Here is a 24,990-nt window from a genome sequence, read left to right on the forward strand (position 1 = left end):
GCAAAAAAAAAAAAAAAAAAAAAAAATCTTTTCCCTTCTCAGGGCCCCAGAAGCCAGGCCGCCTCCCTCCACCCTCCCTGCTGGCTGGCGGGGCCCTTTCCCAGCCCGGGATCAGCAGCGGCCGCAGCAGCGACGGCAGGAAGCGAAGCCCTTGTTGATGCTGTTCCGTGGCGCGCCTGTCCGCCCTCCGCCGGCCGCCAGGCTCTTCCGGGCTCCCGGACCTCCCCCCCTCCGCGCGTGCGCAGTGCCCCACGAGGGGGCGGGGCTCAGATTCCTGTCAGCGGCGCCGGCGGTGGCGGCGGCCGTCAGTGTGCGCTGAGGAGAAGCCCGAAACGGACCCGTTTGGCTCTCCCTCTTCCCCTTTCCCCGGTCCGAAGCTTCTGGTCTCTGGACTCACCGGGAGTCAGTTCTCCACTCCGCAGAGCTGTTCCCTCCACTCCGCCGCCCTTCTCATCGCTCGGCCGGGTGGGAAGTGACTGCCCTCGAGGAGGAGGAGGAGGCAGCGGCTGCCGCCCTCGCCTCACCGCCCCCGGTTCGGTGCCCGCGGATCCCGGAGAGGAGGTGCCGCCGCCACCGCCGCTCCCCCCCTCCCGCTGCCCTCGGGCCGGGCTGGGTCGAGCTGCGATGCCCTCGGACTTCATCTCATTGCTCAGCGCGGACCTAGACCTGGAATCGCCCAAGTCCCTGTACTCGCGAGGTGAGTCAGATGGGGGGGTGGGGGGGTGGGGCGTGGGGGCGGGGAGCGCGAGCGCGCGGAGTCCCGGGCTGGGGTGGGGGGGTCCCCCGTCGGGGCCGGGCTCGGGCGGGCTTGCCCCTCACGAGAGTCCTGGGCTGGCCGCGGAGGGCCAGGGGTGATCCCGGAGCTGCCGAGCGGCGCCCCCCTCCCCAGCGCGGCGCGGCGCGGCGGCGCGGCGGGGGGCTTAGGGTCCGCGCGCCCCCCAGAGTCCTCTGCGGTCCCGGAGGTTCGCAACCTGCCGGTCGGCGGGTCCGGACTCCACCACACTCGGCGGACTGCCGGCCCAGTCCTCCCCCGGCTCGGGAATCACCCCACTGGTCCCGCTGCTGGGGACACCGGGGAGGGGGGGTGGAATCGGGGCGCCGCGGCTCGTGTCCCCCGGACTCTCCTCTTTGGCAAAGTTGCCCCACGCCGGGCTGCGTGGCCCCGAGGGGCTTCGGAGCTCAGGGTCACCATTTTTTTTTTTTTCTCCCTCTGGTCTTGTTTGTGCGCGGTCGTCCTACTCCCCCCCCTTCCCCGGCCTAGTCCACTCCCTCCCCATGTCGGGACGGCCCCCCTCGGCCAGGCGTTCTTCCTTTCCTCGTCATCTTCTTGCCTGGAAAAGGCCCCAATCTTCTTTCTCTCTTTCCACCTCCGTGACATTCTAATTACTTCTCTTTTACAAAGATAGGGATGCCCTCCTTGGAGTACTTGTATTCCTCTCCCTGGAGTACCAGGCTCGGGCACAGTCCTGCCCTTTGAGAAAAATTCTCTTCTGTTGCTGTTCAAGGGCTTCGTGCAGAGAGGAGGCAATGAACAGAAAATCCCATTTAAAACTACTTTGGCTAAGGCCTGCAGGGGATTCCCAGCATCTAAAACATTAATACTTGAGGTGATCTCTGCTGGGGTTAAATTCCTACACTGGACACCACAAGAATGTGTCAGAACAGGTTCCCCTTGCAAGGGGTATCAAATCAAAAATGCCCCCATCTGTACTCATTTCTTATACCAGTGGAAGGAGGCTAAAGACAGTTCTTTTATATTTTTTTTTACAAATAAACCATGGTGAACCCTTTTCCCAAGAAATCCAGCATTTCTCCTATTTTTTTGGTTTTACAAACCCACCAGAAAATTTCACCTCTTTGGGGTAGAGAAGGACTAAGCCTGGTGTTAATGTATTTATATGAAGTGAATCAGAGGGATGTGGTTTGCCCTGGAAGGTGCTAGACTTTATAGACTACAGGCCATTGTCTGTTGCTTTGATGAATTTAGTTGGCAGTCACTATCCTGTAGGATGTTTTTCAGATATTACCTAAAGTAGCTTAGAAATATTGTAGTTTGAAGTGTCAGAAAGAAGAGAAAATATCAAGAGATGATCCTTAGAATAGGGCTAATGCACAATTGGATGCTAAAAATAGTCAAGACAGTAATACCATTTGGGCAGTAATCATTAGATAATTTTCCATGAAACAAATGCTTTATCAAAATCTAAGTTTAGCTTTAGAGACCAGTGTAGAAGCAACCCAACCTTCCTTTTGCAGACTAAACTAATATGGGCTTAGGCTCTTAAAAATACATAATAGTTATGTAAGAGATGTATGCTATCCTTGGCATTTTTTTCTCATTCAGCATAAAAAGTACTTAATGCTTTTTGTGTTTTTCAGATTCTCTGAAGTTACACCCATCACAGACTTTTCATAGAGCTGGACTATTGGAAGGTCAGCAAAGTGCCCTGTTACAGCATAGTGTGTCAGTGTGCAAAGGCTTTCTCTGAGATGGAGTTGAAGTGGGAAAGTGGGAAACTTTGCAGACTCACACAATCTAGTTTTTTTTTTTACTAAGAAGCCTGATCCTTCTTTTAGAGCAGCTAAATGTTTCAGTGGATTTCATTGCTGTGCTTGAATTGCTTGTAGGCCGTTGTATCTGCTTTGAGAGGCCTTGGGAAAATCCCTTAGGATCATTTAAAATTATGTGTTGGGTGTTCTACTTTAGTATTTCAGTTAAATTGTTCTTAAACACAAACTAAATTTGCAAAGATTCAAACGTAAAGATGACAAATTAATAAATACAGCAGTGACACCAAACACATACTTAGTTTGAAAATTCCAAACTGAAAACTTTTGGATGTTGTAAATTTCAAAATGATATATAATCTATTCAGCAATTATTGACATTATTTCTGTTTCATTATATGTAAGGATAAGAAAAGCTACATAATAGGAATGATGCTTAGGGGGGAAAAAAGGCCCCAAGACAGTTCTGGGAAAGTTTATAGGATATGTACCTTAAACAGCTGACAATTACTTTAAAAAATGTTTTCTTTGTTGTAGTAAATATTTTAACCCTGCATTGTTTGGATAGATTTATTTTTTAGACTTTACACTTACCTTCTTTGAATTTTAGGGTCTTGGTATTAGATATCAAGGATATTAATTTAATTTCTCCATTGTACAGAGCTGAGAAACAAGCTGAAAGTAAGAGGCGTGGGGGGAAAGTTCAACCTCAGCAGAAACAATGCTTTCTGTGTTTTAGTCAGTACTCCTTACCCAAAGCCAAGTGCTACTATGAAGTATATATATATATATATATATATATATATATATATATATCCAGTAACATAACAAGTATTTTATGATCTCTTTGAAAAAGGCTTTAAATATTTTCATAGGACTTCAGTATAGCTTTTTTTCTCCCTTAGAGGTAGGTAGACTTGAAGATACAGTGGAGGAAGTGGGTGTTGTAATTCAGCTTAGGTTTGAATACCAGTTTAGCAACTTCTTCAGCGCTGTGACCTGGGGCAAGTGATTTTAATATTCTAAACTTTATTATTCTTTCTACAAAAGTAGGTATCAAGGATACCTTAATTAGCTAATATGTATTAAAACACCAAGTTACAGTATTTGGCTTTATTTACTTATTATTATATTATTGGGTAGTATTAGGGATTTATTTATTTACTTATTTTTAGTTTTTGAGACAGGGTCTTACTATGAAGATCTGGCCTGGAACTCCCTATTGTCTGGAACTTAGATCTGCCTGCTTCTTCTTTGAGTGCCGAGATTTAGGGGTGTGCCACAATGTCCAGCAGTTCTGGGGATTTAACCTGGGGCTTCAAGAATGGGGAAAGTGTTCTATCACTGAGCCTTAGCAGGGATCATAATCAGAGATTATCAGGAAGGAGAAAGATACTGAAAGTGTGTTACTTAGGGAAGAATTTAAGAAGGTATTTTATAAATGTTAGGGGTTTCGTTTTGTTGTTGTTTTGAGGTTTATTTTTGTGTGTATAAGTGTTTTGCTGGCCTATATGTCTGTGTAGCATGTGTGCACCTTAAGCCCACAGAGCCCAGCAAGATCTGTGTTGGATTCTCAAAGATTGGAGTTACAGATGGTTATGAGCTGCCAAGTATGTACTGGGAATCAGGCTTACGTCCTCTAGAAGAGCAGCTAGTGCTCTTTACTGCTGAGCCATCTCTCCACTCCCCTAAAAGTTATTATTTTTTAACTTTAGCATCAACTCTATTGTTTTAACAATATGATTTAGAACATATAAAATGTTCTCAAGTATTTACTGGTTATATTTGTACATATAAAAGGAGAGAGAGCGCGCAGGAGCGTGTGGGTATTAGTGTGAAGATACTTTTGTTTTTCAAGACTAGTATTTTTGTTGTTGTTTGTGTGTTTTTTGTTTTGTTTTGTTTGAGACAGTTTTATTATGTAGCCCTGGCTGTCCTAGAACTCACTCTGTAGACTGAGCTAGCCTCAAACTCATAGAGATCCACCAGCCTCTGTCTCCCAAGTGCTGGATTAAAGGCATGTAGAAGTGTTTCTTAATGAAGAAGATTTTTAGGCTTTATTCTTATTATTGTTTATGATGATATGAGACCATATATGTCTTCACTGCCCTATCTTTTCTGGTCAGCAAGCCTGGGGAGTATCATAATCAGAAAGATTATAAGGCAGGATGAAAGTTTAATTGTTTAAGGAGGTAGGCTTTTTCTGTTTGTTTTGTTTTTGAGACAGGTTTCTCTGTGTAGCCCTAGCTGTTTTAGAATTCATAGACCAGGTTGGCCTTGAACTCACAGAGAGTTCTGTCTCTGCCTGCCAAATGCTGGGGTTAAAGGCATGTGCCACTGCTGCCACATGATCACTGTCCCAACTTTAAGGAGATATTTTTAATGAATTTATAGAAATAAAACCATTTAATATGCTTGTGACTATATGTTAATTTTTAACTTCATTTGACAAAATGTCTTAAAAAGATCACCCTTTTACAGATATTTAATTACCAGCCATATATACATATAAATGTGTGTGTGTACATATATATATATATATATATATATATATATATATATATATATATATATATATATTGAATTTTTGACTCACTACATCATGAATTTGCTTGTTTAATATTTTGAAACAATATTTAACAATTATATTGCCCATTATTAACTTTAACTTTTATTTTAGAAAGTTTACATTTCTTTGTGTATATACACGTACACATATAACATGCATTGCCATGGAAGTCAGAGGGCAATTATAGGTAGTTCTCTCCACCACATGAAATTTTAATTCAAGTAATCTGGCCTTGTGGCAGGTGCCTTTACCTATAGAGCTATCTTGGCCTGTGAGAAATACATCTTAAATAATGTATAAAAGCAGAGACAATACAATGCTGAGTCTTTGTATACCCATCACCAAGCTTTAACAGTTTTCAGTGTCTTCTTTTTACCTTCTGTTTCCCAAACATTACTTTAAAATAAATGGGTTATTTTAAAATAAATGCTAAATATTGTAATCATTTCACACATAAACACTTTTACATTATGGTGAGTTCTTTCTTTTTAAAAAGATTTTGTTTATTACTAACATAAAAGATAATACTTACTGTGCATGAGTGTCTTGCTTGCATGTTATATCTCCACACCATGTGTGTGTAGTACTTTCATAGAAGTTAAGGGCAGCATGTGAGAGCTGGGAATCCAACCTATTCCTCTGCAAGAATACCAAGTGCTCTCATCTTCAGAGCCATCTCTCCAACTCCAAGATCTTATTTATTTTTTAAAACATTTTTACTTAAGTGTGTATGAGTAAGCAGATGTACTTGTAGGTACCTAAGGAGACCAGAAGTGAGCATCAAATGTCCTGAAGCTAGAGTTAGAAGTAATTGTGAGCCATGTGATGTACATGTGTTCTGGGGTACAAATTCTGCTCCTTTGGAAGAACAGCCGGTACTTTCAACTACTGAGCTATCTCCAGCCTCATGGTGAATTGACTCTCCTTTTCCTTTCTTTTCTTTTTTCTTCTTGTCTTCCCTCTCTTTCACTTTCTTCCTCCTTTCTCCTCTTCTTCTTTCTTCCTTCCTCCTTCTTCCTTCCTTCTCCTCTTTCTCATCTTCCTCCTCCTCCTTTTCTTCTATTTTTGTTTCTTTAAGATAGGGTTTTACCATGTAGTCTTGGCTGGCCTGAAAATCACTATGTAGACCAGGCTGGCTTTGAACTCAAGAGACTGGTCTGCTTCTTCCTCCTGAGTGCTGGCCTTAAAGGCATATTCTACCAGCCCTGGCTTCTTGTATTATTGTTTTTTATTTCGTTTTGTTTTGGCTTTGGTTTTTCCAGACAGAGATTCTCTGTATAGCCTTGGCTGTCCAGGAACTAACTCTGTAGAACAGAGTTCAAGGCTTGCCTTGAAAACACAGAGATTTGCCTGCCTCTGCCTCTGGAATGCTTAAAGATGTGAGCTGCCACTACCCAGCTTTGAATTAATTTTTGAAGTACTCTGTTTTATTCTAAGAAGTGTATATGCTAGTTCATTTCTTCATTCTTTTCATTCTCCTTTGCTATCTTTGCAAGATGGAATGCATTAGGAGGCTGTTGCTTCTGGTGTATAAGTATCTTGTAATCTACACTAAAATTGCAGTCCAAGCAGGTAAGGTGGGTGAGGCAGGAAGGTTCCAAAGATGGAAACAAAGCTAATGAGTTCCAGGCTACAGATTGTGAAATTATATTTAAAAATTTACAGTGGGAAAAACTATTGAACATAAATCTCTGCAGAGTGCTGTATGTTAAGAGCTTGACACTGAATTCTTTTAAAACATTTACTTATTTTATTTTGTATAGCCATGTGTTCCATAGTACCTATGTGGGGTTCCAAGAACAGTTTTCATAACTCAGTTCTTGCTCTCTACCATGTGATTCTGGGGAGTCACACTCAAGTTGACAGGTTTGGTGGCAAGTGTCCTTACCTGCTAAGCCTATGATTCACTGAATTCGTTCTCTCTGTGTGTGCATGTATGTGTATGAATGCATGTGTGTATCTCTGTATAGAGCCTAGAAGCTCCTCAGTCTATCTCTACTATCCTGTTGAAAGTCACTGAATCTAAAATTCATGAATTTGGCCTCTCTGGTGCTGGGATTATAGGCACAGGTAATTTTTAAAGTGAATGCTGGGTCTTTGAACTTAGGTCTTCATGCTTACATAAAAAGCACTTTTTTTTTATAGAGCCAATTTCCCCAGCCACCAAATCTACTCATGTTCATTTATTTCTCTCTAAAAAAAATTTTTTGAGCCAGGTGGTGGTGGCACACGCCTTTAATCCCAGCACTTGGGAGGCAGAGGCAGGCAGATTTCTGAGTTTGAGGCCAGCCTGGTCTACAGAGTGAGTTCCAGGACAGCCAGGGCTGCACAGAGAAACACTGTCTCGAAAAAAAATTTTTTTGAGATTTAATTTGTTTTTATTTTATATGTATGGGTGCTTTGCCTGCATGAATGTCTTGTTCATCACATACATGTAGTGCGTGAGGCAGCCAGAAGAGGGTATCAGATCTTCTGGAGCTGGAGTTAGGCTGTTAGCCACCATTTGGTTGCTGGGAACTGAACCTGGGTTCTCTGGAAAAACAGCCAGGAGTACTCTTAACTACTGAGTTGTCTTCTCCAGCCTTTCTCTTTTGAGATGTGGTCTCACAGCCAAGGTTAACATTGAACTTTTGGTCCTCCTGTCTCATCCTTTTGAGTGCTGGGCTTAGAGTGCTAGCTACTGAATCCCAATGGACTAGTGACTTACAAAATTTGCATAACCCTTTGAGATGTTAAGTAGCAATTATCCTACATGAGAGATGAGGAAATAGAGGCATATAGACATTTAGTAACTTTCCTAGACTCACGTAGTTGATCAGTTGTAGAGTCATGCATCTGTTGTTGCTGCTGCTGCTCCTCCTCTTCTTTCTCCCTGTCTCAGACTTTTAGTCCTTCTGGCTCAGTCTCTCAGTGCTGGGGTGACAGGTGTTCACCACCATGTCCAGCCAGTTTAAGTTTTTAAGAAAACAAGTTTTAAAATCTGCAACTGTGAATTATTAAAGTTGACAAATAGATTAAAAATATTTTGCCATTCAGCAGAGTTTGCACTTAGCTTACCTATTAAACAGTGCTAGACCTTGCTACCACAATTACTTGATTTGATGATTGCCTGCCAGTGGGTATAGGGTCTTAACTGATTAATACAATAATACATAACCATGAAAAATGACCTCAGGTTCAAGGGATCCAGTGTTCTATTCAGGCCTCAAAGGGCCCCCTCACATGCATGGCATACACACAAAGTGTGTGTGTGTGTGTGTGTGTGTGTGTGTGTGTGTGTGTGTGTGTGTGGTATTTTTGTTTTTAAAGATTTATTTTGTATTTTATGAGTGTGTGAATATCTTGCTTGCATGCATGTGCACCATGTGCAAACAGTGCCCAGGAGACAATAAGGGGATATGAGATCTCCTGGAACTAGAATTACAGGTGGTTGTAAGCCACCATGTAGTTGCTGGGAATTGAACCCTCTATCCTGTGTAAGAACAGGAAGTGCTCTTATTTCTCGTGTGTGTGTGTGTGTGTGTGTGTGTGTGTGTGTGTGTGTATGTGTGTGTGTGTGTTTGTGTTTGTGATATTTAAAAATAACATGATTTCTAGTTAAAGGCTCAGTTTGAGGCAGCCTGTTCTTTTTATAGAGTGAATTTTAGGATAGCCAGAACTACACAGAGAAACCCTGTCTTGAAAATCCAAAAGAAAAAAAGAAAGTAAGAAAAGCAAAACAAAAATCATCTGAGGGGAATTGCACTATTTCTTAGACATTCTGTACTGAAAAACATTTGTTTTGATATGGCTTGTTTGCCAAATAAGACAAATAGCCAGCCCTGGTAGTGTAGATTACTTGTGAGGCTGAAGCAGGAAGATGACAAGGCTAACCTGAACAACTTTATGAGACATTGTCTCAAAATAAAAGTCTGAGAGATAAGCTGGGAGTATAGCATTAGTACAGTGTTTTCAAGGTTGTAGGTTCAGTGCTCTGTACAAACAAACACCTAAGAAATTAAAGTAAAAAGACTAAGAAAGAGGTGAAGGTGGGTGTGATGGTTCACACCTTTGATCCCAGCACTTGGGAGGCTGAGGCAAGAGGATCTCTGTAAGTTTGACGTCAGCTTGGTCTACAGAGTTCCAGGACAGCCAGGGCTATGGAGAGAAAAACCCTGTCTCAAAAAAGAAAAAAAAAGGGGGGGGGGGAGAATGAGGTTGTCCTAGTTATATAGTAGAGGTTTAAAATATGACAGGAAATAATAGAATAAGAAAGGTAAGGATATATGCAAATTAGAAATCAGGCTTAGGAGTAAAAAGTAGGAAAAGAAATAAGCAGAAGCTATCTCCTATAGACACATTTAGAAATGGGAGATGCTTAAGGCACTTGAGTGTTCTCTCTCATTCTCTCTCTCTCTCATCCTCTCTCTCTCTCTCTCTCACACACACATACACTTTAATTTTATTATTGTCTCTGTGTATGAAGTGTGATGTGGATGCATTGCTCACCATACTTGTGGAGACTGGAATACAACTTTGTGGAGTTGATGTTCTTTCCACCATGGGTTCCAGGGATGGCACTCACATCACCAAGCTGTTAGTCTTGCTGAGCCAGGGCACTGATATCTTTGGCAGTACTTTTACAGAATCATAGGGATTTGTTTCTGCTACTTCCTACTTTTGCTAGTACATATCAGAGACAAAGTGAAATTGAGAAGAGATGGGCAACAGAATAGAAGCCTCGGAAATTAGTTCTTTCTCTTGCTGGGTCTTTTGTTTGTTTGTTTCCTGAACTTCCTGAAAGTTCTCCTAACTGTATTAGAATATTTCAGTTCTAATGCTAGTGTGGCCCTGAGAACCTACCTGGGGAAATCACAGCAGTTTTTTTTTTTTCACTACAGACATTTAGGGTACTTTCTTTGGAGTTAAGTTTCTTCTCCTTTTCATAAAGGTAAAACAACATGAAGGGTTTTGTTTGAAGCAGTATGTCTTATAGTTTGTTTTGAACTTGTTATGTAGTTGAGGATGACCTTGAACTAACTGATTTCCTGTCTCTATCTCCCAAGTTCTGGGGTTATAGGCCTATGCCCCCATACCTACTTTTATGTGATGCTGGGGAACAAACTTAGGCCCCTGTGCAGGCTAAGCACACATTGTACTGACTGGCCTAAATTTTCAGAACAGAATATGAGTTCTTTGGCTTCGTACATGTGTACTTACAGTATTTTGCTTAACTGTATATAGAAAATTCTGATTTTGAATAAAATAGAAATTCGATTAATAGTCAGACATACTAAATTCTACAGGGCTAGTTAGGATGTTAAACATTAAAATGTTTTTTAACAATATGAAAAAACAAGTTGTCTATCTATGTATCTATCGGTCTATTTTGAGACAGAGTCTCTATATATCCCTGCCTGTCTTAGTACTTAGTCTTGCCTTGAATTCAGATCTAACTGCCTCTGCCTCCCAAGTGCTGGAATTAAAGGCATGCACTACCATGCCTGTCCATAGAGGCATTATTATACAAGTATGTTTGTTTTAAAGTTTCATTACAGTCATCTCTATAAATTAATAAGATAGGACATGTTTAAATGTGCCCTGTGGCAGTGACTGTAAACCAAATGTAGGTTTACGCTAACAAGTTGCTGTTCTGTACAATGGGGTAAGGATGAGAAGTCTTGGAACATGTTGTTTCTGTTTACCTTAACTAATTGTGTATATATGTGGGCAGGTGTGCCTTGGAGTACATGTGAGGAAGTAAGACAGTAACCTAAAGAAACTTACTTGATAGTTTGTGTTGCTCCATATTGAACCAAAGTCCTCATGTTTGCATGCTCAGCATGTACTCCACCACTGAGCTGCACCCTAGGAATTAATCCCTTTAAAAATAAAATGAGCCCGGCAGTGATGCCCAAGCACTTGGGAGGCAGAGGCAGGCGGATTTCTGAGTTTGAGGCCAGCCTGGTCTACAGATTGAGTTCCAGGACAGCCAGGGCTACACAGAGAAACTCTGTCTTGAAAAGAAAAAAGAAAAACAACAACAACAACAAAAATAAATAAATAAATAAATAAAATGAAGCAGGCATTTATCGATACAGAATGAGTAAAGTCTGACTACTAGGTTTCTCTGTGTTTCATTGATTAGTAGAGCTATTTTTATATAGTAAGGCAGCAAATTTCTACTTGTACTAGTCAGTGTACTTTTTATTTAGGGACACGCTGACTTTAGTACTAATAAACTACTTGTATTTAAGGGCATACTGATTCTAATAGTTATTTATAAATATTGCTAAGCTTAAATGTTTTAGCACAAAAATATCCAACAAGGTATATAAATTGTCTAATATATACATGTGTGATGTTCTACATCATTAATGGGAAATAATTAAATGGAAATAATGAAAATTACCAGAAACAACTTTCACTTCCAAGGATGGCTGTGATCAAAAAGATGAGCCAAGCATTGTGGTACATACTTGTAGTCCCAGTTACACAGGTAACTGAGGTAGGACGATCCCTTGAGCCCAGGAGTTTGAGCCAGCTTGAATAACATAGTAAGACCTTGTCTCAAAGAAACAGAAAAGGACAACAACAACAACAAAAGATTCGTTTGGAGATGTATACACTACTGGTGGTAGTATAAAATTAAGAAGCAACCATTGTAAAGAATCTGATTATTTCCTCAAAAAGTTAAGTATGCTGGAGAGGTGGCTCAGTGATTAAGAGCACTCACTGGCTGCTCTTTCAGAAGACTTGGTTTGTTTCCCAACACCCACATGGCAGCTCACTATCATCTGTAACTCCAGTTAAGGGCATTTGACACCCTCTTCCGACCTCCAAGGGCACCACGCACACATGTAGAGCAGACATATGTTGATAGGTAGGACCTCAACACCTGTAGAGCAGTAGGCAAAACATTTGTACATGTGAAATAAGAACAAATCTTTTTGTTGTTTTTTGTTTGTTTGTTTTGGTTTTGGTTTTTAAGACAGGGTTTCTCTGTGTAATTCTGGCTGACCTGGAACTTGTAGACCAGGACAGGAGAGAAGTACAAAGGATCAGGAAATTGAATAGAAACATGTAGCAGAGGGGGATGGGGAACTGGGGGTAGCCATTAGAAAGTTCCAGACTCCAGGGAAGTGAGAAGCTCCCAGGAGCCAATGGTGATGACTAGCTGAAATACCCAACAAAGGGGAGATACAACCTGTAGAGGCCACCTTCAATAGCTAGGCAGGGCCCCTAGTAGAGGGATGGGGCCACCCATGCATCTCAACATTTTTAACCCAGAAATGTTCTTGTCCAAAGGAAAGACAGGGACAAAAAAAATGGAACAGAGACCAAAGATAGGCCCTCCAGAGACCACCCCACCTAGAGATCCATCCCATCTGCAGACACCAAACCCCCACACTACTGCTGATGTCAAGAAGTACTTGCTGACAGGAGCCTAATATGACTCTTCCCTGAGAGGTCCTACCAGCACCTGACAGATGCAGATACTCACAGCCAACCATCAGACTGAGCCTGAGGACCCCAATGGAGAGCTAGGGGAAGGACTGAAGGATCTGAAGGGGATTGCAGCTCCATAAGAAGAACAATAGTAACTAACCAAACCACCCAGAGCTCCCAGGGACTAAACCACCAACCAGAGAGTATACATGGAGAGAGCCAGGACTCCATATGTAGCAGAGGATGCCTTATCTGAAGTCATCCCTCACATGGGGCATCAGTGGGAGGGGAGGAAGCTTGATGCCCCATGTGGGGGGTACTGAGGGGTGAGGCAGGAGTGGGTGAATGGGTAGAAGAGCACCCTCATAGAGGCAAAGGGAAGTGGGGAAGGGGCATGGGATGGGGGAGTTGGTGGAGTGGTAACTGGGAAGGGGGATATCATTTGAAATGTAGACAAATAAAATGATTATTAAAATAATCCCCCAAGTAATAAATAGGTGAATTTTTTATATTATATGAATTATATCACTGCATACATACATGCATAACGTGTTTAGGAAAAGTTAATATGATCAAAACAATAGGATTTATATACTCTTTTATAGAAGGCTAGCTCTAATAATTAAATATTAATTGTGGAATATAAATTACCTTGACTGTGGAAATGTAGACTGATGCAGCTGCTATGTACAACAGGCAGTTCAACTGGTTAAGCATAATCTCAGATAGTCTATCTATTCTACTCGTGGTTACACATGAGAACAGGAATTTAAAGTAAATATTTGTATACTAGCAACAATTTTTACAATAGTTAAAAGATGAAAAGGATGGGAATGTAGCTCAGTGGCCTGCCAAACATACAAAAACCCTTAGTTCATTCACTCACACAGAAGGCCTGGTAGGGTAGCACATGCCTGTAATCTCAGTAGGCTAGAAAATTAATAGGAGTTTGAAGCCAATCTGTACTACATAATGAGACTGGCTCAAAATTAAAAATAAAGATGGAAACAACTGATATGTGTGAGTACATGTAATGGCTAAACAAAGTATGTTCCGTGTGAGAATAGTCAAGAAAAGAAATTTTGATTCTTCCCACATTGAAAGCATAGAAAGTAAGCCAGTAATGGCATATGCCTATAAACCCAGCACTTAGGAGGTGGACACAGGAAGAGGATCAGAAATTCAAGGTTAGCTTTGGCTACATAGTAAACTAGAGATAGGCTGGGCTACATGAGATCTTGCCCCAGAAAACCAAAACAAACAAAAAAAACATACAAAGTGAAACAAGCTAAACAAAAAGAGACAAAGTATGGCTAAAAGTTTTTTGTTTTTTGTTTTTGTTTTTGTTTTTATATTACTGTGAGTTGCCTAATGCCATTGAATTGTGTACTTAAAAATGGCTATGATAAACTTGGCAGTGGTGGTGCATGCCCTTAATCCCAGCACATGGGAGGCAGAGGCAGGCCGATTTCTGAGTTTGAGGCCAACCTGGTCTACAGAGTAAATTCCAAGACAGCCAGGGCTATACAGAGAAACCCTGTCTTGAAAAACAAACAAACAAAAGCTAAGATAGTATAAACTTAATACATATTTTACCATAATTTTTAAGCTTTAAGTAAGTCATACTGGTTCTCTCTCTTTTTTCTTTTCTTTTCTTTTTTTTTTTTTGAGACTGAGTTTCAGATAGCTCAGGCTGATCTCAAAATCACTATTTATGAGGATGATTTTAAGCTTTTGATCCTCCTAACTCTTGCCTCCTCACTTCTGGGATTGCAGCCATGAGCCTTGGTTACTGTACTACATACTTAATAATCAAAACTAAAATTTGAGAAGCCAGATAGATGACTATATGAAAAATGTATGAGTAGGTATATTAGCCTCATTTAGATAGGATGAAGTAATGTTTTTCACTATTGTATGGTTGATTCATTTTGTTGATTTGTAGAAAGCAAATGTTTATATTTAATAATCGCAGGAGGATTGTGGTTGTCTAATAAATGTCACAGAATTGTGGCAGTGAGCCAGAAAGAAGAAAATCTACATTAGTGAAGTGAGACATACTTTTGTAGCTATGGAAACCTCAAGCTCTACCGACTCTCACAAAGGTGTTCTTGTGCTTGTATTTATATCATTAATTAGACATTGATGTGGTTAATGAGGACCTTGGATAATTGTTAAATTAAATTGAGCTATAATTATATTCATTGAAGGTCTTGGTTAAAGGGCACTGTTGAGTGGTTTAATGCTTGTTTTATATGAACAGTAACATTTTTGTTTAATTTATACGAGATCATTTTATATGAGGATTTATATGAATTTTTGTGTTTTTCAGAGACAGGGCCTCACTTTTTAGCTCAGGCTGACCCTTTTAACTCAAGGTCCTCATTAGTCTCTGAGTGCTAAGATTACAAGCTTGTGCTACTATGTCTGACATATATATACTTTTTACATTGTACTAATACCTATATATATTTTTAGGTGTATGTACTTTGCTTTGAGCATTGGAAAGAAAAGTTGAATCTATTTAAAGGAAATATAATATTGGGAGTAAGTTATTTTCAGTTAATATTTTTAACAGAAGTCTTTTAAAAATTAAAGCTTAATTTTTAGGTTATAACAAAATTAAGCTCTTTTTTGATGATTCCTTTTTATTTTTTTAATGTGTACTGCTATTTTGTTTGCATGTATGTCTGTGTGGGAGTATCTCCTGAAACTGGACAGTTGTTACAGATAATTGTGAGTTGCCATGTAGGTTCTGGGAATAGAACCAGGGTCTTCTGGAAGAGTAGCCAGTGCTCATAACCTGAGCCATCTCTCCAGCCCCCAAATTAAAGTTTTAAATGCTGTTATGTGTATGCTTGGAATTGAACCTAAAACCTTAGATGTGCTAGGCAAATGCTTCTACCACTTAGTTCTCAGCCCCAAGAAATTTTTGTGTAGGGGGCAAAATATTGCTAGGAATTGAACTTAGGACTTCTTGTTTGTTTCTATTTCTTGGTACTATGGGCTGCATTTAGGGCCCTGTGCCTGCTAAGCAGGCTGTCTACCACTGAGCTATATCCCCATCCTTGTTTTGTTTTTTGGAGACTGTCCTCCTGCTTCAGCTTCTTAAGTTTTGCATTTTGTTTTATTGCAGAAAGACTACTTTGAAAATTATAAAGTATAAAAACTAGAAGAGACAGTATGTAATCCTCTCACACAGAAATAACCATTGTTAATATTTTTATGTGATAGGTTATTCTTACCTTCATTTCTGCTCATTAATGGCTATATTCTGATTTAGTCTCAAATAACTGAATTCTCTTTTTTTCATTTTTATTAGTTATTTTATTTATTTACATTTTAAATGTTATCCCAGTTTTACCTCCACATAACCCCTATCCCCTACCCCCTGCCTCTATGGGGCTCCCCCACCCACCACCCACTCCTACCTCACCGCCCTAGCATTCCCCTACACTGGGGCATCAAGCCTTCACAGGACCAAGGGCCTCTTCTCCCATTGATGCCATATAAGGTAATCCTCTGCTACATATGCAGCTGGAGCCATGGGTCCCTCCATGTGTACTCTTTAGTTGGTGGTTTAGTCCTTGAGATCTCTAGGGAGTCAGGTTGGTTGATATTTTTTGTTCTTCCTATGGGGTTGCAAACCCCTTCAGCTCCTTCAGTCCTTCCCCTAACTCCTCCATTAGAACCCCTGGGCTCACTCCAATGGTTGGCTGCGTGCATCTGCATCTGTATTGGTCAGGCTCTGGCAGAGCCTCTCAGGAGAAAGCTATACCAGGCTTCTGTCAGCAAGCACTTCTTGGCATCAGTAATAGTGTCTGGGTTTGGTGTCTGCAGATAGGATGTATCCCTAGGTGGGGCAGTCTCTGGATGGCCTTTTCTTTCAGTCTCTGCTCCATTCTTTATCCCTTCATTTTCTTTTTCAGTAGAAATTCTGGATTAATATTTTTGAAGTGGGTGGGCAGCCCCATCCCTCAAAATAATTGAATTCTAGAAGCTGGGTTTTTTTTTTCCTTCTTTGTACATTTGAACATTCTTTAGGTTATAAATGGAGCATAATTTAACTGTACTTTTTGCTAAAAGGAAGATATTTATTATAGATCTTTAGATATGCTAGGCATGCTAGCATATACCTTTAATCCTAGCATTTGGGAGGCAGAAGCAGGCAGATCTCTGAGTTTGATGCTAGCTTGGTCTATAAGAAGGCCAACCAGAGCTGCATATTGAGACCTTGTTTCAGTATAGAACCAAACAGTCTTTAGGCAATATGAAAATACTAAGAAAAAAGTAAAAATTTCTTTTCAAATATATTATGTGTGTGTGTGTGTGTGTGTGTGTATTACATAAATAGGACTCTTGATTTATTTTTGAGACAGGATCTTGTATTGTCCTTGCTGGGTTGTATTCACTGTGTAGACCAGGTTGAACTTGAACTTGTGGTGACCCTCCTGCCTCTGCCTCCCAAGTACTGGGATAGTGGCTGAGCTCTGCTATATCTATTTATTTTATATTTGATTACATGTGAGAAGTGGAGGTACATGAATGTGTGTACAGGTGTCACTGGGGGCCAGAAGGGGAAATCAGATCCCCTAAGGTTGTAGTTAACATGGTTATGAGATGCCCAGCCTGGGTATTGGGAAATGAAGTTGGTTCTCTGATAGAGCTGTACATAGTTCAAGTACTTTTAACCTGCGAGTCATCTTTTCAGCCCTAGATTTTTTTTTTGGAATAATTTTACACTGTTTATAGCCTGCTTTACTTAATAGTTTGTTACAGAGTGGACATTTGATGTGGTCCAAATCTGTGTTTTTAATGACTAATCTATCATGATATGATTTGAGTCATTATTTATCACTCTTGCATTGATGACATTTACATTTAGGGTGTTTCCAGTTCTCTTTTCATAAACAGTACTGTAGAGAACAATTTTACACATGTATTTAACTGTATTTATAAATGGCTAGAACTGATCATATAGGTTTGAAATACAGCTGCTCAGAAGACTGAAGCAGTAGAATTTAAAGTTTAAGGCTAGCTGGGCAAACATTGAGTTCCCTGACAGCCTCAGCTGTTGAGTGAAACCATTGAACAAAACAAAACAAAAAGGAAAAGAAAATTCCAGGTTCAAATATATATTTTTCTAGATCTATTTTTGCCTATACCAAACTAAGGTTTTGATATAATTTGAGATTTGTATATATGTGTACTTCCTAAATATGAATGCATGGAATAACTGACAAATGTTGGTTATTTTATTGATCAACTTTTAAAATTATGACCTTTGCCTAGTCCTCTCTTCCCATGTTATAGTAAAATATCTGAGGAGGGAGCTGAAATGAAATGATGTTTGCCAAATAGATACTTGACTCAACACTTGTATTATGGGCACAGCTTCTGAGAACTACTGTGCATGCCACCTTTCCTTTCACTTGTTATTCTGAGACAGCCTTAGCAGATTGTCCAGGCTCCTCTAGAATTCACTCTGTGACCTAGTCAAGCTTTAAACTTTTGAATACTCCTGTTTCCACCACTATAGTATCCAGGATTCTATTAATGACACTAGTAATTCTGAGAATACAAGAGTGGTTTGATCCTAAACTGTCTAGTATGTAGAATCAGAAATAAGGATGAGATAAGATGGTAAACTGATATAAGTTCATTATTAGAAGAAAATGCACCATTAAATTATATGTATGGGTGTTTTGCCTGCATATATATATGGTGCCTGCAGGAGGCCAGAAGAGGGCTTCAGATCCTCTGGAACTAGACTTACAGATGATTATAAGCTACCAGGGTGCTGAAAATTGAACCTAGGTCCTCTGGAAAAAACAATTAAATACTCTTTAATTACTGAGCCATCTTTCTAATCCTCGAGATATTACATTTTGTATAGTGAAAGAACACAAGCTTTCCAAGCTTCATGATTCATGCCTATAATCCCAGTAGAGGCAAGAAAATTGGGAGTTCAAGGTTATCCTCAGCTACATAGTCAGTTTGAGAGCAGCCTGAGTTGTATGAAACTTAGTCACAAATAAAATGCTCTGAAAAGTAAAGTCATTATTGTTGTTGTTATTGTTATATTACTATGTATATGATGGCAGGGGGCACCTGTGCCATGGCACAGATATGGAAGTCAGAAGACAATATTTTAAAATCAGCTCCTTCCTTCTCTTATGTTTCATCTGGGGATCAAACTGAAGTCAAAAATTTTTATTGTAACCTAGTCCCTCATTAGAGCCATTTTTTTTCTTTCTAGATGCTGATTTTAGCTATAATTAATGGAGTACTGAATTTACTTCAGTCTTCTAGTTGTTCATTAACCTATTTGTACTTGACTACTTTAGCAAATTCACAGAAATTTATCACTTGTTAGTTGAAACTGCCAAGAACTGGAATCTGGTTGCTAGTGTATCTTGCCAAATGAATTGATTTGAGAAAAGTTACTTTGTATTAACAAGTAGGATTGTTTAGTTTAAGACTTCTTTTTTTCTTTTCTACTCATAACTCTTTAGGCCTAAGAAAGTTTTATATGACTCTATAGGTATATGAAGTCAATATACAGATCTAACATTTACTGCTAATAAATCAATAGATTTATTTTAAAAAATTATTTGGTATATGTATATGTAATTTTACTGTTTATTAAATACAAAAGAAAATTTGCATATTAATGAGATGAATGTTATTATCTTTGCATAAGAGTTAAATTTTGGCTGAATTTTGATACCACAGAGTGTAGAGCACATTCAGTGTTTTTTCAGAGCTGATTGATATTTTGATTTTGTAATCTTCAATGCAAGAATACACCTTGGCATAATACATAGTACAAAATAGTAAAACTATGTTTAGTACCATTTCAAAAATAGTTGGAAATTGTCTTAATCTCAAGCTAAAAGTCATTTAATGACTTTTTACCTGATGTTCAAATCAAACTTAATTTTAGGGAAATATAGTTAATACCTCTGTCTTTTTTTTTTTTTTTTCCTCTCAAATTTTATTTGTTTGTTTGGTTTGGTTTTTTTGAGACAGGGTTTCTCTGTGTAGTCCTGCTGTCCTGGTAGATCAGGCTGGCCTTGAACTCAGAGATCCACTAGCCTCTGCCTCCCTAGTGCTGGGCTAAAGGTATGTGCTTCCATACCCAGCATTTTCACCTTTTTGTTGTTGTTAAGATTTAAAAATTTTAATTTTATTTATGTGTGTGTGTTTGCCTGTCTGTTTGTAGGTATGTGCACATGTGTATTGTATGTATGTCTATAGAGACCAGAGATGCCAGGTCCTTCTGGAACTAGAATAATAGGTCTGACATAAGTGCTAGCAACCAAATTTCAGTCCTCTGGAAGAGCAATACATACTATCTTTCCAGCCCCAAGGACACTTTTTTAGAGATTTATTTTTATTATTTCTGTGTATGTGTCTGTGTGAATGTATGTCCATATGTGTGTGCAGGTGTCCATGGGGACCAAAGAGGACACTAGCTATAGAGTGGTCCTTTACAACTGGGATTACAGGCAGTTGAGAGCCACCCAACATGGATGCTGGGAACTTAACTCTAGTCCTCTGCAGAGCAGTGAGGGGACTTAACTGCTGAATAATCTCTTCAGCTCCAATATAATTTTACTTTAAAAAATTGAATTAACAATTAATGGATTTTCTACAGATAACTGAGCAAGTCTCTTTACCATCTACATACACATACTTTTTAAAAAAGTTTTCTTAAACGTATCCTGCTTTAATACATTTTAAAGCAAGTCTAGGCTGGGAGTGGTAGTCACACCTTTACACCTTTAGGTACAGCACTTTGGAAGCAGAGACAGGAAGATATCCCTGTGAGTATAGGATCTCTGTGAGTGTGAGGTTAGCCTGGTCTGCAAAGCCAGTTCTAGGCTATCCAGAGCTATCTAGTACGGTCCTGTCTTTAAAAGAAAAAAGGAGGGCTGGAAAGATGGCTCAGCAGTTAAGAGCACTGACTGCTCTTTCCAGAGGTCCTGAGTTCAATTCCCAGCAACCACATGGTGGCTCACAACCATCTGTAATGGGGTCTGATGCCCTCTTCTGGTGTGTCTGAAAACAGCTACATACTCATCATATATATAAAATAAATAAATAAAATCTTTAAAAATAAATAAATAAGTAAGTAAAAGAAAAAAGGGAAAAGAAAAGAAAGAAGAAAGAGCTGGATGGTGGAGGCAGAGGCAGGTGGATCTCTGAGTTCAAGGCCAGCTTGGTCTATTAAGCAAGTTACGGGACTACTCAGAGAAGCCCTGTCTTTAAAAACAAATAAATAAAAAACAATGAATGAATGAATGAATGAATGAATGAATGAAAAGGAAAAAAGAAAAAATGTAACTTCCGCTAAGATTATTTACTGAATCTCTCCCTCCTCGCTCCCTCTACACACAAACACATTTATATAGTGTAAAAACATGCATCGCATATATGAGGTTCTGAGTTCAGGCTTAGTTAACAAGAGGCAGATAACACAGACAACTTACCTGTACTAAAGCCTCTGTGAAGAGTTCTGACAAGAAGCCCCTGAGGGAAAATAGAAAGATTCAAGATCAGTAGTATTTGTTGGGGTAAAGGAATTGATCAAAAGAATAACAAAGAAAAGATAGGGCAGGATGAGTGGCACAGGATTATTCTAATCCAGACTCTGGAGTTAGAGGCATGAGGATCCCAAGCGTAATAGTTAACTAGTCTATAGAGTTAGCAAGGACAATCTTGGGTAAAGTAAGCCCGGAGAGAGAAGGGGGGAGGGGTAGAGAGAGAGAGAGATCAACCTGGGAGTATATCTTTTTTTTAAAGATTTATTTTATTTGTTTTATGTATATGAATACATGGTAGCTGTCTTCAGAAGATCCCATTATTACAGATGGTTGTGAGCCACCATGTGGTTGCTGGGAATTGAACTCAGGACCTCTGGAAGAGCAGTCAGTGGTCTTAACCACTGAGCCATCTCTCCTGCCCCCTGGAAATATACCTTATTGATAGAATGTGCTTAGTGATAAATTAGCTTAGAATTTAGCATGTACAAAGTGCTAAATTCAACTCTTGGTGTCAGCAAACAGATAAACAAATATAAGAAAGTTTTGGCACCCAAGGGAAAAACAAGGATTTGAGATTTAGAGTTGGTGCTTCTCCTGAATTTAAAGGGACAGGTAATATCATGCATGGGTATGCTCACTTTTAATCCCACTGAGGTAGATGTAGATGGATCTTTGTGAGCTTGAGGCCAGCCTGGTCTACATAGTGAGTTAAGGCCAACCAGAGTTACACAGTGAGACTGTCTCAAAAAATGGATGGATGATAAAGGGATAGAGATAAGGATAAAGAACTTTGAGAATTCATGACCATGGAGAAATGAACATCCAAGAGTGACAGACACAGGGGGAGTGGCTTTCAAAGAACCACTGTGAGGAATTGCTAGGAAAGCTGACAAGATGACAAAGAATACCTTTTTATAAAAGGCTTCTAGGTTGCTTGGAGGAAGGTTATGAGTTCATAGAAGTTCTAGTCTATAAGCTTTGCTTTTTCTGCATCAAAACGTTGAAGCTGTGGATTTAGGAATGCAGAAGGTGAACAGTTAGTTTTTCAGGATTGGGCATTATTAACAAGATGAAAAGCAGTATGGACAGAATAAAGGAGTATGTTCTAGGACACAAGCTTATATTTCATCTTACCCTCAGTTGTTGCCTTCCCTACCTTTCTCTACCTCCTTTCCTTTTTCTGCATGTGATGGGGACTGGTTCTTGTTTTGCTTTGCTTTTTTGCAACAGTCTGATGACCTTGGATTTGTGATCCTTGTGCTTCACAACTGCTCCACCTCCATGATGTTGGCCACTATCCCCAGTGTATGTGTTCTTTTGGAATAAACCCAGGCTTCATGTGTGTTAAACAAGCACTCTTTCAACTGAGCTACTTGCCAGCCTGCCTCCCCTATCCCTTTCATCCACCTTTCTCTTTTCTGACAGTTTTTCCACTGTAGGCTAAGGGGGCTTCAGAATCGTGGTAGTTTTCTTGCCTTAGCTCCTACAAACTTGTCAGTAAGAGATTAGTTAGCTAAAATAGCTAATAATAAAAGAACAATTAAAAATATACTGTTAATATAGTAAAATCACCATTGTTACTATTCTTACCCATTGGAACCATTAATAAGTAGAATAAGGGTTCCTTGGTTTCCTGAATAGTTAGGATTCCAATCACATGGTAGGTTGATTGTGTTTTCTTAAATGAAGTTTTTCTTTTTGGTATCTCAGGCTTTTTCTTACTAGCTGGTACTTTTCTTTATATTGTCAAGTATATACAAAGTATATGCAATCTTTTTTCACCAAGTAGAATACCTTTCATCTGTAGCCTTGTCTTCTCAAGTATCCTTTTCCTTCTCTTTGGAAAGGTTATAGAATAGTTGTTTTGTTTCAACTTACCCTTCAGTAAGGGTATTATTTCCTCAGTTCCACTTGGACTTCAGCTCTGCTTTTTGGCTTCTGTCTCAGTCTTTCCCTTCTGCAGCAAAAGTAACAGGAAGTACCTTTTTCCACATCAAATAAGTGGATTCTTTCAGCTTTTTTCTTCCTTGAGCTGAGACATTTTCACAGTTTAAAGTCTTCAACATTCTTCTTTCTGACACTTTTTATCTGTGATACTTATATTGAGACAGAATCTCCGTAGCCCTGGCTCTCCTGAAACTTATATAGAACAGGCTGACCTCGAACTCACAAAGATCCACCTTCCTCTCTCTGCCTCCTGAATGCTGGAATTAAAGTTCTGTGCCACCAATGACTTTCCCACCCCTATAGCTTTTCCCATTCATACCTGTCTACATATTTAAAAATTTTTAAATTTATTTTGTGTGGTACATGATATAGGTATATGGAGGTGTGTGTACCACAATGCCCATGTGAAAGTCAGAGAAAAACTCTGTGGAGTAAGTTTCCTTCCATCTTTGTGTTGGTTTCAGGAATCAAATTCAGGTCACCAGGTTTGGCAGGGTGCCTGTGAAATTATCTTTCCTTACCGCCTTTTCTTATGTACCATTAGCAAGCTACGTCTTCCCAGTCTATTTTCTTATTAATGCACTTATAAAAGGGGTACCTAAGCACCACACCTTTGTTGAGACAGTGTGGATGAGACTGACCTAGCCACTGCCCGCATGATGTGTGTAGTCTAATAAATACATAGAAGTAAACTGGAAGTTATTAAAGTGCCATAAGTATCATGGTAAGAGAAATAGAACTAAGTAATGAAATTGAAGTGAATTTGACATGGTGGCACATACCTCTAATATCAGCACACTGGGATGCAGAAAGATTAACACAAGTTGGAGGTCAGTGTAGCCAAAAAAATGAGCCTTGCCTACACAGTGAGACTGTCAAAGATTGAGGTGGTCAGGGAGAACCACTTGGAAGGAATGATTCAGTTTAAAGGGGATATAGGAGGGAAAAATGTATTTCAAGCAAAAATGAAACATTTGCAAAATTAAGAATACATGGATGAAGAATTGAAAATCATTGTATCTTGGGGAGTAGAGGGAAAGATGAAAATGGAAAGAAAAGGACAGGCATCGTAAGTAAATATTCAACAAATATTTAATTGGTACTCATGATACTGTACAGCTATATTGTCAACTAATTATAGAATTTAATAGCCCAATCTTTACTGTTGTTAGGAGCAATCAGAGCAAGGTTTTAGTGACTTGAGTTCCTTATTTTGCCTAATGCTCTATGATTGCCTCCTCCCCTCCTTCCCTCCTCCCCTCCCTTCCTTCCATTCTTCCTTTTTGTACCTAGCCTCCACTTCCCTATGTAGTCATGATGACTTGAAACTCATGTTTTTCCTATCTTCCCACTCATGTGCTGGGTTTATTATTTTAAACAATTCTTCTTTTTTTAAATCTGTGATTGTCTACGTGATATTCTTTTATATGTATGTCCTGTCCCAGTATAGGAGCTAGTTTAATGGTGTTTAAGCTATATTCTATCAGATTACAGATGAGAGTAAGAACAAGATGACACATTTTGAAATATGCTGAATGTGGCAAACAAAGAAATGAATGTTTTGCCTGAATGTCTGTCTGTGTACCATATGTAGTACCTGGTACCTGCAGAAGCCAGAATATAATCAAATTCATTTTTATTTGTGTGTGTGTGTGTGTGTGCGCGCGCGCGCGCGCGCGCGTGTGCATGCATGCACGCACATGAATATATATGTATTTGCATCAAAGGTGTGCAAGTATCCATGGGTGCCAGCACACGGCATCTGATCCTCTGGAACTGGAGTTATAGGTGGCTATAAGCTTCCTGATGGTGGGTGCAGGGAACTGAACCTGTGTTGTCTGCAAGACCAGCAAGTGATCTTAAGCATTGAGCCATCTTTTGAACACCACTTTTCTTCTTTCACTAAAACTTTAATACATTTTTCTACCCAAGTATTTGATTTTGTAAGATTTGGTTTTAAGCAGATATTCTGACAAAGGATGAAAGAAC

General features: G+C 39.6%; 1 protein-coding gene across 13 annotated transcripts in view; it reads left to right on the plus strand.

The window, feature by feature from the left end:
• The first annotated feature begins 233 nt into the window (after positions 1-233).
• The window catches only part of Nfat5 (nuclear factor of activated T cells 5), an 86,083-nt gene continuing 61,326 nt past the window's right edge, over positions 234-24,990 (plus strand). For 4 of the 13 annotated variants that reach the window (NM_133957.3, NM_018823.2, XM_006531194.3 and 1 more), the window contains exons 1-2: positions 269-697; positions 2,380-2,433. Coding sequence is in view for 7 of the 13 variants with exons in the window: in NM_018823.2 (NP_061293.2) it covers positions 625-697; positions 2,380-2,433 (127 nt within the window). In the remaining 6 variants the exon portion in view is untranslated. Of the gene's footprint in view, positions 698-2,379; positions 2,434-24,990 lie in introns of all 13 variants that reach the window. The other 9 variants (XM_030243681.1, XM_030243682.1, XM_006531195.3 and 6 more) reach the window with 4 other exon arrangements.

Source organism: Mus musculus, chromosome 8 (assembly GCF_000001635.26).
Source record: "Mus musculus strain C57BL/6J chromosome 8, GRCm38.p6 C57BL/6J".
NCBI classification, from domain to species: domain Eukaryota; kingdom Metazoa; phylum Chordata; class Mammalia; order Rodentia; family Muridae; genus Mus; species Mus musculus.